General features: G+C 34.1%; 1 protein-coding gene across 2 annotated transcripts in view; it reads right to left on the reverse strand.

Moving 5' to 3' along the window:
• MS3_00007428 (uncharacterized protein) overlaps positions 1–15,561 on the reverse strand; it is a 29,323-nt gene extending 13,762 nt beyond the window's left edge. Inside the window, exons 1-11 of one of the 2 annotated variants that reach the window (XM_051215701.1) lie at positions 15,459–15,561; positions 15,303–15,426; positions 14,987–15,271; positions 14,711–14,947; positions 13,541–13,883; positions 11,744–11,782; positions 10,132–10,580; positions 9,109–9,632; positions 6,876–7,283; positions 5,686–5,865; positions 744–869 (exon numbers count right to left, since the gene is read on the reverse strand). In XM_051215701.1, coding sequence (XP_051066233.1) covers positions 744–869; positions 5,686–5,865; positions 6,876–7,283; positions 9,109–9,632; positions 10,132–10,580; positions 11,744–11,782; positions 13,541–13,883; positions 14,711–14,947; positions 14,987–15,271; positions 15,303–15,426; positions 15,459–15,532 — 2,789 coding nt within the window. In that variant the 5' untranslated portion in view covers positions 15,533–15,561. Of the gene's footprint in view, positions 1–743; positions 870–5,685; positions 5,866–6,875; positions 7,284–9,108; positions 9,633–10,131; positions 10,581–11,743; positions 11,783–13,540; positions 13,884–14,710; positions 14,948–14,986; positions 15,272–15,302 lie in introns of both variants that reach the window. The other variant, XM_035730049.2, reaches the window with a different exon arrangement.

The following is a 15,561-nucleotide window of genomic DNA, read 5'->3' on the forward strand; positions in this document are numbered from 1 at the left end:
TCAACGACTTAATGTCTAACTTCGATCAGTACACGATACTGTGCAACTTCTGTTCATTGTCTGTGGTAGATAATTGTCGTAGTTGTTATTATAACCTTTATGTTTTTTTTCCACGTCATATATATTCAATAAATAATTATCTCTCATATTTTTGACCCATGAATAATATTCATCCTCTTCCTGACAGTGTTATGTATGTCTGAACACCGATAACCACCCCGCGCAATTCTGACTAGTGTTGGGAATGGTTGGAAAAAAGTTAGAGGCGGCCAAACCAAAACGTGGCATCAGTGCTTGAAGTCACTAACTTCTAGTCTTAGCCCTGTCGGTAGATTCAGACTACTTGATTGGGGTCCGCGTGACTATCGTAACCAATGGTTAGAAACTCTGTGTGACATGGCTGAGAATCGATCACAATGTCGTAGGTGTATTCACTCTTCGTCTTCCCTTAAACTATGAGATTAAAATTATGTCATATCTTTCTTTCTGTACTATATCCTTGCATAAAATATTTCCTTTATATATTACACCATTGAGTTAACTGTTTCTATGAACCTGGTGTTCGTCTTGGACCGATGCATGTATGGGCCTGGTCCTACGTTGTAACTGACTGACTAACTGAGTGATTCATCCTCTTATTCTTCTTTAACTTCTCGAGAATTATGTAGTCTTTGTTTTTTTAGCAAAAAAATATTATTGTAAATTAATAATAAATAGAAACCAAACAACACAGTAATACTTACATTAGATGTATTGGAATGTCATGGAATCGAGTAGAATCAACAATCGCTAACCAATTTGATAAACTGAAATCAAATGTCTTATTTGTATTTTCTACCATATAACTGTAAAATCCTTTTTCATGAAGTCTATAATTTGAAGAGAGAAAAAATAATGATGCAAATAATCTAAATTAGATTTTTCATTTATCAAAATATAATGGATACACATAAAAATGAGATGAGGTAAACTATTAGCTTAATAATGAATAGGTAAGTATTATTTGTAGATTTTACTTATTAAACTACACATTTAAAAGTTTGATGAATGTTATTTATAACTATCTTTCTTTAATTGTCTTACATTGTGAATTGGATCTTTGTGAATTTTATTAAAAGTTTACAAAACTATTCATGAAATAAATGTGTATTTCTTATCAATAGCATAATTTCAAGTGAGGAACCTTAAAACAAAATGAATAATCAGAAGGGGTTTTGTGGATGCGCACTGCTGAGGAGTTCCACACTAGAACAAAACGGCCGTCCATTGCTTCCAGGTTTTTCATGGTGGTCTAGTTTTAATTGGCTCATGATTTCAACTATTGAAAATGAATAATATCACAAATTAGTGTTGTTTAAAGAATTTCCTATTTAAAGTGTATAAAGTTAGAGATCATAATATATTAAGTTTATATTTTGGAGCAAAAAATTACCAAGGAGATGAAATTTAGCACAAGTTATGTAGCTCACTGAAGGTCTCTTGAAAATGAACAAAAATTAAACATTGTGAATATTTAGATAAGAAATATCACATTCAGGTCTAGTTATTCAATTTCTAAATGAATTCGAAATGAAATCAATGTGATTAGTGGCTTTTATTAGAAAAAAGATTTTTATGACATCAAGATATGGTTAGAGACCGGATAATAGTTTTTGTCATTTCATCTTTTGAAATGTCTCACTATAGACATCAAATTTTCAAAGAATCAACACAATTTGTTTCAGATTCTTCCATCTTCGAATTCCAACTTCATTTACGGACAAATCTATTCGCTAACATATTATCAAAATAGTAATTGTTTAAAATTAACCTGATCTGATTTCTTTTAACTGAATTCAGATTAATAATCGACAATGGTTCGAGTCTGTTTACAGAATAAATTAGCACGATATCAAATGGAAATCTGTTTAAGAATAAAAGTAAGTGTTAATTGGTTAGGCTTCTCAAGTTTAATTTGTTTTTTGGAAGTAGCTTTCAATTGCGAGGTATCATTTATCATATGGCATAAAACTCATGATAAGAATAATGACAGTAATAATCTCAGTTGCATTTGGTTAATTACTTTTCAGTTCTCGCATCCCCACAAGGCTCTAACCTTATTCAAACAATATGTTTCTGATGTGTGGGCGCGAGACTCCACCCGTGGCTCTTCTTGAGTTACGGCCGGTCATAAGCTTGGGTAAGGAAGGAGGGCTGGGTATGGGGTCAGCAGTTACATCCCGTAGGAAACAACCTTGCTAATAATACGATAACCAGAATAAACAACGTAAACTATTTAAACTCTGCCCTCGGAATTGAAGGATCTTCATTCAGGAGAATTATGACGCCTCAGGATGAAAGTCGAGATTCTTCAGAAGTCACGAGGACAACGCTCCTTCTAACAACCAGAGCAACAACTTTTACGGGTGCACAGAATGTTCGGACAATGTGGGAGCCTGGGAGGACCAGTCAAATAGCAACAGAAATAAGAAGAAACAACTTTACGGTTCTAGGAATAAGTGAAACCCACTGGACCCAAGCTGGATAGCAAAGGCTAGATACGAGAGAGATGCTGCTATACTCCGGTCACGAAGAGGAAAATACCCCACACACTCAGGGACTTGCTCTGATGTTGTCCAAAGAAGCACGTAATCCACCTATAGGATGAGGATCTCATGGATTCAGGATCATCAAAGCATCACTCAAAATAAAGAAGAAGTGAATCACGATGAATGTTATCCAATGTTATGCACCCACCAAGGATAGCAATGACAACGATAAAGTTCAATTTTACGAGACACTGTAATCGTTCAGGGAGAAGTTCTCAGGAAAGGTCCTGACCATCCTGATGGAAGATGTAAACGCCAAAGTCGGAATGGATAACACTGGGTGTGAAGATATCACGAGAAGACATGGACTGACGGAGAGAAAAGAATGAAAATGTGGGGAGATCTTCAAATTTATATGCATTCAACAAAATGGTTATAGGTGACACAATATTCCCCGAAAAACGCATACACAAAGCTATGTGGGTCTCACCGGATCACATTACGGATAATCAGACCGATCATATTTGCATCAGTAAAATATTCACAAGGCCAATGTGTGACGTGAGAACCAGGAGACAAGCTGACAGAGCTTTAGATCATCACCTGTTGGTTGCCAAGATGAAAATGAAGCTAAAGAAGCATTAGACTACTGGACAAACAACATTGCAATGTTTCAATACAGCCTCCCTTCGAGCTACTGACGAACTCAACGAATTCAAGATAACTCTCAACAAGAGTTTAAAGCTTTATAGGATCAATTCTCAGAAGAAACTGCTATGGAGGATAATTGAAAGAGGATTAAAGAAGCACTAATTTCAACGTGTCAGAAGGTTCTAGGTCACAAGAAGCATCATCATAGGGAACAGATCTCTATGGAAACCCTGGAGAATATTAAGGAAAGGAAGAACATTGAGACAGTAATTAGCAACAACCGAACAAGAGCAAAGGAAATCTAGGCACAAGCCGAATACACCGAATCAAACAATCAAGTCAAGTGGAGCATTAGAAAGGACAATCAGAAATACGTGGAAGTGCCAACAACGCCAGTGGAAAAAGCTGCAAGAGAAGGAATTATGAAACAACTATATGACACAACGAAGAAACTGACAAGCAAATATAGTAAACCACAAAGACTGGTCAAGGACAAGAAAGGCAAGACAATCACCGAGATTCAGGAACAGAGGAACAGATGGATGGGATATCTTGAGGAACTCCTGAATAGATTAGATCCACTGAATCCACCAGACATCGGAGCAGCACCTAAAGACCTTTCAACAGATGTCACCCCCACCAACGACGCAAGAAATCAGGATGATTATCAGGTAAATCAAGAGTGGGAAAACAAAGGGACCTGACAGTAAACCAGTTGAAGCTCTGAAATCAGGCATAGAAGTAACTGCAGGTATGCTTCACGTTTTATTCGGGGAAATTCGGGAGGAAGAATAAGTGCCACCAACACAGTCGAATGAAGGACACCTCATCAAGATACCAAAGAAAGGAGATCTGAGATAATGTGAGAACTATAGAGAAATCACACTATTGTCAGCACCAGAAAAGGTTTTCAACAGAGTGTTGCTGAACCGGATGAAAGATTCAGTAGACGCTCAACTTCGAGATCAATAGAACGGATTCCGTAGTGATCGATCGTGCACAGACCACATCGCGATACTACGGATCATCGTTGAACGATCAGTTGAGCAGAATTCATCACTATGCATCAACCTCATTGAATATGAGAAAGCATTTGACAGTGCGGATAGCAGGATATTATGAAACCTTCTTCAACACTATGGAGTACCTGAAAAAATCGTCAGCACCATCCGGAATTCGTACGACGGACTACATTGCAAAGTAGTGCATAGAGGACAGCTGATAGACGTATTCCAAGTAAGAACCGCAGTCAGACAACGATGCTTACTTTCCCCCTTCCTCTTTCTTCTGGTGGTCGACTAGATTGTGATGACATCCACATCTCAGGAGAAGCACGGAATACAATGGACAGTTTGGACACAACTAGATGATTCAGGCTTTACAGACCACCTAGCTCTTCTATCCCCCACACACCAACAAATACAAGTGAAAACTGTCAATGTAGCAGCAGCCTCTGCATCAGTAAACCTCAACATACACAAGAGACAAAGTAAGATCCACAAATACAACATAAAGTGTATTAACCAACCCAATCACACTTGATGGAGAAACTTTGGAAGAGGTGGAAAGTTTTAGGTCCGTGAACAGCACCATTAAGAAACAATTTGGATCCGATGTAGACATGAAGGCAAGAATTGGCAAAGTAGGGACAGCATTCCAACGGTTGAAGAACATATGGAACTCGAAATAACTGTCGACCAATACCAAAGTGAGAATTTTCAATATGAACGTCAATACAGTTCTACTGTGCGGAGCTGAAACTTGGAGAACTATCACAACCACAATCAAAAAGTCACAAGTATTTATGAACAATTGTCTACGTAAGATGCTGAATATTCGTTGGCCGGATACTATAAGCAAAAAGTCTATTATGGGAGAGAACAAACGAAATTCCAGCTGAGGAGAAAGTTATGAAAAGATGTTGGAAGTGGATAGGGAACACATTGAGGAAATCACCAAACTGCATCACGAAGTATGCACTAAATTGGAATTCTGGAGGGAAACGGAGAAGATGAGTGCCAAAGAACATACTCCACTGAGAATAGGAAGCAGACGTGAATAGGATGAATAGCAACTGGAAACAACTGGAAAGGATTGCCAAAGTCAGAGTTGGGAGGAGAATGCTGGTGGGCGGTCTATGCTCTTCGACGAGGGGTAACGGGTGTAAGTAAGTGCGGGCGAGAAAAGTAGTGATTAGTTATTTACCTAGTCAGACTAGCAGATAATCTGACAGGTATTAGATGTGATATATATTTCCCTTTATTATTGTTTTTATTGTCGGTTGTTGACATGGTGATATACCCTCATTCTAGTCAGGTCAGTCACATGTTATTGATTAGAGTTGTGTTGACGTCTTGTAGAACAGACGCTCGCAAGGTATCTAGAATAGCCACGGTAAGTAATTTAATATTGTTTAACAATTTAATAATGTTAGATGTTATCAATCATGAGCGAAAGTAATCATCACTAGATGATAATTTCTGGAAATACCATTTTAATTACTTACTTTTCCCACAAATGTCTTGGAGTATAACACGATAATAGCATTTGAGTTGTTAGTAGACCTGTTGTATGAATTGTATTCAACTCAACTGATAGGTTACCTACACCTAGTACTTCAGATATTGATTCAGCTGATCGATAAAGCGCGAATTTCGCAATAGCGAGAGTTAGCCATAATTCATCTCTAAAATGAAATAAAAAGTACAAATTTTTCTTGTTCGATATAAGAACTAGGGTAAAAACTAGTTCTGATTAAAGCGACATTAAAAAAGTTAACAATTTACTCAATAAAATTTAGGTCTTTTCATATTTTGTATTGTTGTTATTTAACGTTATGATATTAAGTTCGACACAACAAATAGCGTGGATTTGATTCTTTATATTTGTTGGTTTACGTTGGAAGTTTAACTTCTCAGTTAATTAATGTTATAACTGAACGGACTGATATTAAATAAATTGCACTAAATAACGCTAACAAACAGTGAATAACGACTACTCCTGTCAGTCCTAACACTTTGTGGAAATACAACCATTCTAGACAGATTTACGCTGATCAGTTCAATTATAGATTAAATGCTTCCAGAATATTGAATCTAAGGTCTCAGGTGAACAGTTGTATGCTGTATAAACAAAATGCCCTGTACAAGATTGCTGGGCTGTTTAAAAACATTTTACGAAAATATGGTTCTACTTATAAGTAGTTAGATTTTTTCTTTACACGTGGAGACTATTCTGCAATAGGAACACCAATATGGGGTAAAATTACAATTCAGTGAGTTAAATGCTTCTTAGGCCCCTGTTCGGTTACTAATAACGAACCTAAAGATACCAGATTTATAGAAACCTTTGTTATTCTACAGTGCTATTTCATGAGCTGACCATCTCTCTCCTTTTTTTAACTAAGCCTCAGGGTTGTCGAATAGTATGTGATATGAACGCTGAATCAGTTGTGACAAGAAAAGACGATGATATTTGTCCTAAGTATTTCTTTTAGTACTACATTTTATTAGATCGGCGGTTGGCTAAAAATCCTGTTGAGTGTCTAGATGGTTTAATACTCATATCAATATCAATTCGCGATTAAAAGCACTGAAGAAATTTCATCAAAAACTTAGTAAGGTCAGTTATATCAGTCATTCGGTAATTACTGAAGTTAACATTTATAATTCATTAATCATTTAAATAATTACTTACCTAAACTGCATAGAAAAATCTAAACCTGAATTTATTTTAGAAACATCAAGTTGTTGTACTGCAGACTCTAAGAGTTTTGAACTAACATGTGCCATAATCTGTCTACTTAAACCTCCAGGACATGTCTGAATTAATATTGACCATATATTGGACAAAATACACCATATTGATTGAATAGGTTTACTTAAATGTTTAATATCTGATTGAGCGCCTAATATTGATTGATTTGATTGCAATTTAAATTGGTCTGGCAACAACAGTAATTTGATTTTGTTTAAGTAATTTAAATCTTCTTCAGTTGTGAAACCAATATTATAATAATATACTAAACTGATGTCGGTGATTTGTTCACTCAATAAACGTATTGATACATCGTATTCTTTTGCACATCCAAAGAAGAGGGATGTTCTATAGAAGAAAAGAAAAATCGAAATGAACATAATATACAAAACAGTGCACAACTAATTTGGGTTGGTTGATATTTGTTAGATAATTGATTAACTTCATTTCAAGTTGAAATCTAGAACCACAGGTTCTGTGGCCAATAACTGAAATTTCGTATTTTCATTACGAATTAACTCAAAATATAGCTAGACATTGTTCTTCGACTTCCTTTGTATTATTGTTGACTTATATCGTGTTTGTGGTGAGTAGATTTAGCTTTTTATTGGAATGTGAGATCACGGTAGTGTGAACCGAATCTATAAAGTAATTGGGACTGACAAAGGTTAATCTCTGAAATCAGTTACAGTAACTCTGATGAATGACTTGAAAGTCACAAAGTTCAAGTACCTTAGGGATGATTTTAATAGGTGGGTCACAGATACACAATGACTTGTTCTGAAACAAAAAAGACGACAGCTTGCTAATACTCTTTGACTTTTATTATCGATCAGACAATATCAGTTAGTGATATAAATAGTCAAATGATCAAATTAATATTGAACCGAAGTCCGTAAAAGTTAGTATCACATTGTGATGAAGATACACTTAATCAATCACTATCAAGCTCTCTATATATTAACGTAATTTCATAAATCATATTGAAAACAATTGTATTTTATGATCGATTGATCTTTAGGTAAAAATCAATGTTGTATGTGTTTAGTCCTTTATTGTTGGTCGAATTCGATCGATTAAGTCGCAATGTGGCCATAATTACAAGTGACTCAATATCATGTTAACGATAGGTGGTTAAAACTATTTTAGTTGTTGAGCTGTCAGATATCGTGTTTTACTGCTTCTAGGCAGATCTTCATTGTGTCACAAAATGAATAGAGTAGTAGAATTTCGAGCTATATAAATAATATACTACTGAAGGTTTCTTTCACGAAACGGGTGTAAGAACAATGTTTAAAAAACTCAGTTATATGTCAGATGATAATTTTCATGTATATGAAGACTAAAAATATAAGCCGTCCATTGATGCTTTGAAATTTTGACAAATTGTTAAAGCATTTTAGTGATAGACCTTTCAGTTCATAGAACAGTTTTATAGACAGTTTTTGAGAGTTGTATATTGAGTATATGGGATGGCTGGCAAATACTGACTGAACCCTAAATGAATGTAGATAGGTTATTTAAATACAGTACTACATACAGATGTATAGACCAAGAGGTAATAATATTAATAATCAGTGAGTAATTAATTCACTTAATAGCGTAATAATAATTCTATATCATTGGTATGCAATTATGTAGCTCCCCAAGAAGTTGAACTTAACCAACTATTAAGATCCCACTAGAAATTAAGGAATCTTTCTCGACTCCCAGTTAACAGTTAGCTTATCACTGGAATCAGTTTTATTTAAACGAGACACCAATCAATCTTGAATCCAGGTTTTGAACTATTTGGCGCTCATTACGTTTAAGGTTTGAACAGAACTATTATCAACATCCTTAAAATAAACTGTTGGATTTGAAACAGATGGCCTTTTCAGATTGCATTTAGTAGAAATGTTAGTATTCACGAATTAAATATTCTCGAATGAATTCATCCAGTAAGTTGATGCTACTGAATTCCCGGACAAAATTTATGAATTCCAAATGTGTACATACGTAATAATATATTGATCAGCAGCTAGAACTCTATTGAAAGAATTAACTAATGCTCAGTAAACACTTAACTTAGGAATGAATTCTTTTTATAAATCTTACTGGTTAATCTAACAACCTACAGTATAATTACTTTAAATCCCTTCCTTTCAGAAAGTTTACCAAACTTGAAACTTACACATTATGTTGTCCATTAAACTTGAAAGATTTAACTGGGGACTCATTTTCTCTATCAAATATTGATGCCAATAAGCTACACAATGCACGTAGACTTAAACAATCTGAAATACATAGAGCTAATTTTTCAATCCCACTTAAGTCCCAGTCAACAGATAATGTAATTGTACTCAGTTGTGCAGTTAAACCGACAAATTCCATAGTATCATTCTTATTTTCATTATTTTCCGTAGCAGAGTTGTCAGTGATATCAACATTGAATGACTTATTTAATCCATGTCCATTTAAAATAGTAAGCAAAACATTGATCACTTCAGAAATCAATAGTCTCAGACTATCATCATTTAAATTATCTGTATACTCCCTGTTGTTTAAATCATCATCGAATTTCTCAGAATTATTGTTTGAATTTTCCCGGTTGTTTGACTGAGATTTGGACTGTTGTTCATCGACATCAATTTGTAACAAATTCAGTATCATAGGCAGAAGAATTTCAAGATTGAATGCGATGAAAGCTTGTAAAGACTGATTATAAGTTAAAACAGAAAGAAAAACGAATAACTCAGTTAAATAATCCACAGTGACAGTAAACTTTATCCATAAATTCAAACGATTAGTTATTTTGATGACATTATGGATGCACAGATTAAAATTTTGTCTTATCCAAAGCTTTCTGACTGACAATTGTTTTTCTAATCAAGTTGATTATCTTTATCGGGACAATGTTTACGAGTTAATGGATATATATAGATGACAGTTACTAGCTTACAACTGAAAGTTGGGAACCAGAACTTCGGACAAGAGAACATTCAAATTTGGATAAAATCACACAGGAAATAAATGATAGACATAAAATGAGTAAAACATTGGTTATAGGTTATATTGAAATTTCATAGCCTAGATAAACTTTTTCAATTATAGGAGGATATCATCTATGGTGGGGGTTATTTCTAATAATAACACTGAAACCACTTTGTGCAAACTCAAGACTAGGTGATCATTTTTACTTGAAAACATTACATACCTTACTAATATAAATTTTAGGCATAGGTAAACCTGCTCCTGTTCCGACAGCACCATTCCATGAACACAACATATTTTGCGTTGTGAAACTGGGATTGAATTGTTCATCGAGTATATTTTGGTTTTTATGATACCAAAAATCACTAAAACATAAATCCGCTGGATTGAATAACTGTCCATGTACTGATGTAGCAAATACTGGGGTTTGCAAAAGTATATTTAAACAGTTATAATATTCAATATTCAGATTATTTCCGCATTGATTTGAATCTTTTTTACTACTATTCATAATGTCGATCGCAGTTGGATTACATCCTAATTGTAATTGACTGGCATAATCTTGTAGAGTTTGTAATGTTGCGCGAATTAAACATTTCATTAACGATTTATTCATCGTATAAACTGGTTCCCATAGAATTGTTTCTGTTTCTTTAGAAATATTCACTTTCTCTAGAAGTGACAGGTAAGACATAAGACGATATATTAAAAAATATTCAATTAGTGAACGTTAATCTTACGTGCGAAATTGGTGTAGCTTTGTTCGAAATATACCTAGGTATTTGTGATACATAATTTTTATTATTTATTTTGTGTCCTCCTGAAATCCAACATTTCCAAGTCTTATAAATCAAGCTCTGACCAAATTATAAATAGAGCTAACTAGGGACTCTAAAAGGAATATTCCTTTGATAACGCAAATAGTGGTGAATCTTTATATAAATAAAGTTTCGTTCCAACTCAGTGAAGTAAATAAATTGGAATTATGAGGCTAAACTTTATCAAATAATATTCAAGTTCATTTCAGTGAGGTTTATTTTATTGACCTGGAGGTCAGAAATTACGGCATATTATCAATATTTGATGCCTCTTCTTAGTTCATGACTCCAATGAAATTCAAAAGATATTTTAAAACTGATTTCGATCTACTTATAAGTAACTTAAGTCTATATCATGACTTCATTATGAAGGAAATTTGGGGTAACAAGCGTTATTGTAGCATGTAGTAGACTTATTTCATTCATCTAAAGCATACACCTGGGGAAAGCCGCATTCACATCATGAATTTACGTTATAATCATGTACAGGTCTATGTTAGAACTGATTAGAGGTCAAGCAATCATGTGACAACTAAATGTATCATTTTAACTCTACTAACTAGTTAGTATTTACTCATATGATTAATTATGAGGTTTTATTCATGTGCACATTCTACATACATATGATTATTAATATGTTTTTCTGTCATGTTGCACTAACCGTCTGGAGCATGTAGGCTCACTCAACGATTCATACAACGATCAACACATACTATAAAAAGTAAACCGCACACTAGCAAATAATTCATTCATCTTCGCTCTCGGTGTGGTCTGTTGATTAGATCACTTGAAATATAATATTCTCTATCACTTCCTGCTTTAAATTCTCTGCTTTTATGCTGGTAGCAAGCGTTATGTCAAATTCAGTCGAGTCGACCAATGGTGTGAGGTTACACTGGATAATTGCGCATTGGATTGAAATCAAATCTACTTAGGAGTGAGAGACAGCATTTTGAAAAACATCGATTATTTTGTAGGATACAAATGTACTTTTGAGATGGAAAATTGTTGTCTTACCTGGAATTATTGATGTGTCACCCGATTTTTTCAATGCACCTACAAGAACAACAATCGTATTAGTAAAGCCATTAATAATAATAATAATAATAATAATAATATTAATTCGTCTGTCTTGTTAATGGTGTGTTCTTCAAAAGCATAAACCTATTCATGAACATTAGTCAAAAGTGGCACACAGTTTGGATAAGCCTTATTACACCCAACCAAAATATTGCATAGCACCGTGGAATAATTATAAACTAAAATAAGATATAGTGAAGGAGAATAACGAAATGAATGCGTCAACAATATCTTTATGTGGACAGAGTTAAACAACTAAGATATGCTCAAGACCGTAAGCCAATAACACGAATTGAAAAGAACGGTAAATCATTTTGTATATAAAACCCGGGACCCCTTGTGTTGATGAATAAAGTTTTAGTAAAGCATTAAAAATGAAAATTCCAGGTGTTTGGTGGATTTCGTTGCACTTAATATACGACTTTGGTTTAAAAGTTCCTCACAAATAAATGATTAGTTTTGATCCAACTTTTTGCCATAGCACTTCCTGAAGACAAATTGCACCATTCTACAGCTACATGGAATTGCATTTATAATCTTTTGAACAGACCAAATATCTAGTATAAAGTATACCTTACCTTATACGAGTATATAAACCTTATACATCCTTTCAAGATACAAGGTTCTTGAAAAATACTCTAACATTCTTTATATGAATGTATACATTGCATGAAGTTCACAAATTTGAGGGTATTAAAGGAAGTGACATAAAACAGACGTTTGACTTTTCATAATTGCTAGTAAATTGTTTGATGTCTTTGAGATTAGATAGTAAGGAGATCCAAACAAATCAAAATCTGAGCAAAGAGGTGAGTCAGATCTGTCAACTTCGAATAGCAAGCTTAATTGGATGTTCCTTTGCCATTTTGTTTATCACAAATCCTATTTACATATATAACATCATTTTTTTGAAATCAGATTAGTTTATCTTAACACTAAATCTCTACGGCAAACATTTACTTTCTTACCGACTTCTACGTAAGTGGGCTTCTATGGTGTTCTGAAAGATAATGACAACTCTGCGATCAAACCATCCAACTTGGATAACTCTCCACCATCAAAACTTTGTGATCTTCCAAAAGCACTGCTTAGTAACGTAAACTGTTTCAAATAAAACTAATCAAGAAACTCTAAAATTGCACAACTATTTAAAAAGCTCATCGAACGAAGTAATAAATTGCTGTGGCCTAAGTGTATAAAAAAATAAGGTGATGAAAAAAAATGGTTTTGATGCAAATAAAAGTTAAGTTTGATTCAATTCACCGCATAAATTTTGCTATATAGCTGTTTGACTAGATAAATCAGCTTTATACTAGTATTTCAATCTGTCAATCATCTGGTCAGTTCATTTTCCACGAGTCATGGTATGTGATACTGAATATGTAGTTATTGTTGCAATGAGTAAAAATATGCCCATATTTTGTTTTCATGAGTGCTGGAGACAGAATCTGACGAACTAGTTAAAAAAACCTGGCCAGCAGTTGAATATTGTAGCTTTTAGTGTGAAAACATAAAGGAGCAATTCCGAGAACCATCTAGGCTGGAGTGTGATGTATTTATACTTTCCGTTCTATGCCATCGGCCAAATTGTAGAGGGCCACAAAAGCACTTTTTGTTCAAATTTGTGTCATACTGATAGTTAAGTATCCTTGGAATTAACGTCTCTAGTATGTTCCTTATTATTTAAAGTGTAAATAAAATGCAATCAAAATCGTTGGCAATATACTGGCTTACTTTTAGGTTTATGAGACTGAAGAGAGCTAGAAGAGTGGCGCCTTGTATCCAAAGTGTATTCATGTGATTGATCATAAAAGAAAAACGAATCAAAAAAGCTCAAATCAAAGATTGTACCAAGATTTGTTTTTGGACTTTCGAATTGTTCACCCAACAGGTCGCTTGAATTATCACTAAGTGATGTTTCCCTATGAATATCTGTTTTGGCAGAATCTAGTTGAGTTAAAAGGTTTAGCTGAATTATTTTCAGTTGTTTTGATATATTGGACCATATCTTTAAAATTTCATTGATGTTACGTAATTCTTGTAAAGAAAGCCTTCCGAAATCATCACCTAGTAGTTTCTGAAAATGATATAAAATAACCTGTTAAAGATTCAAAACATATAACCATGAAACTGAAGCTAATTAAACCCAGAATTGAAAACGTTTATCGGACGAAGAGATCAAAATTCCATTATGTAGGATTTGAAACCACGTGCAGTTGTGTAAAATATCATTAATCATTAGGACGATCGTGCACGTTTTGGAAATTAATTTAAATATGTTCGGCAGAAAAACGAACACCAACACATTTTAGAACTTAATAGTAATCATTTGTCTAACAATAAATGGGTATGAAAATAGCTCCCATAAGCTTTGATAATCGACTAAAACCTTATATTTCGTTAAATTACATAGAAAGTGTGGGCGACATATTCTACAAGTTATCGTCTTCTTTGATACAGTAACGATTGCAAAGTTCACAACTTCTAAGTTAAAAGTAAATAAGCACATAATTCTTGCCACATACAGTTTTGTTGATGAAAACAAACGTAGTGACATATACATATAAGAGTTATTACATTATATCAGTTTCCATGAATGAAAATATAAGTAGCACATAACCTGGAGAAACAATTAAATTCCTCTCACTGGATTATTATTTGAAAACTAATGACCATATTAACACGTCATCAAGTCGTTGTTGCTAATCAGAGTGTGGCTACAAAAGGGTGTGTGATTAAAAATAAAAATGGGCTTGTCAAATCAACTGCGTTTGACCATAACTACTCTGAACTACTTGGTCAATGAGAAAGTGAAGCATAAAGTACTGCAGCCATTTAAGAACTCGATGTTCTCAAGTTGAAACTGAAATAGGTTTTAAATTACATACATATCGCATTACTCACTTGAATATATAATTGTGACAGTATTACTTTAAAATGAGTGACTCTTGACCACTTTCTAAGGTAGATTATCATAGTGTGCAGAAAGCTAAAGCCTGACGACGAGTAGAAATCATCGAGAAGACAAAACAGAACATTTACGTAATCTTTCCACCAAGAAAGCATCTCACAAAGAGTGATGTTTGAGTTATCCTGAAAAATATACTCCTGAAGAAATTTTTCCGTATCTGAAAGACATTTCTAAGTAAAACGTTACTAGTATGGAGGCTTAACACTAACAGATACAGATTTTCCTTCCCTTTCTGCAAACAAAAGGTCAGCTATTTGTCTTCTGTATTTTCTAAAATTGTCAATATTGTACGTATGCTGTTGGATGAGCAGTAGCCGTTTATGTATATCCGCCAGCAGATTATCATAAGCAGCATTCAGTTCTTTGCTTTCCATGCATTCCAATGTCGGCCGAAAGTTGTGCATATTTATATGCACTAAAAAGTAAATAACTACACTGCATTTTTCAGCAAAAGCATCATATGAGTTCGCCTCGCTGAGCTTCAGATCCTTTGCCTGCAGAATAAATTACGAATCTGTCGCTTACCAGGAATGAAAGAGATGTTTTGATTTCATTAACAGAAAGCATTAAAGAATGATTAGTGTTAACATCAAACAATTCCTGTAGAGAAGGGTTGTTTTTGTGAGTTACTCCAGAACATATTGAAGCCCTTAAACAATTGCTTGTGAAAAAACTGGTTACTTTAGTTTATATTCATCTCTTTCTTTACCAATGAAATTTGCAAGTTTGTTCATCCGGTAAATAACGGAATACATTTTGTCGCCAATACATAGAAGAGGCCAGT

Source organism: Schistosoma haematobium, chromosome 4 (genome assembly GCF_000699445.3).
Source record: "Schistosoma haematobium chromosome 4, whole genome shotgun sequence".
Taxonomy (NCBI): Eukaryota; Metazoa; Platyhelminthes; class Trematoda; order Strigeidida; family Schistosomatidae; genus Schistosoma; species Schistosoma haematobium.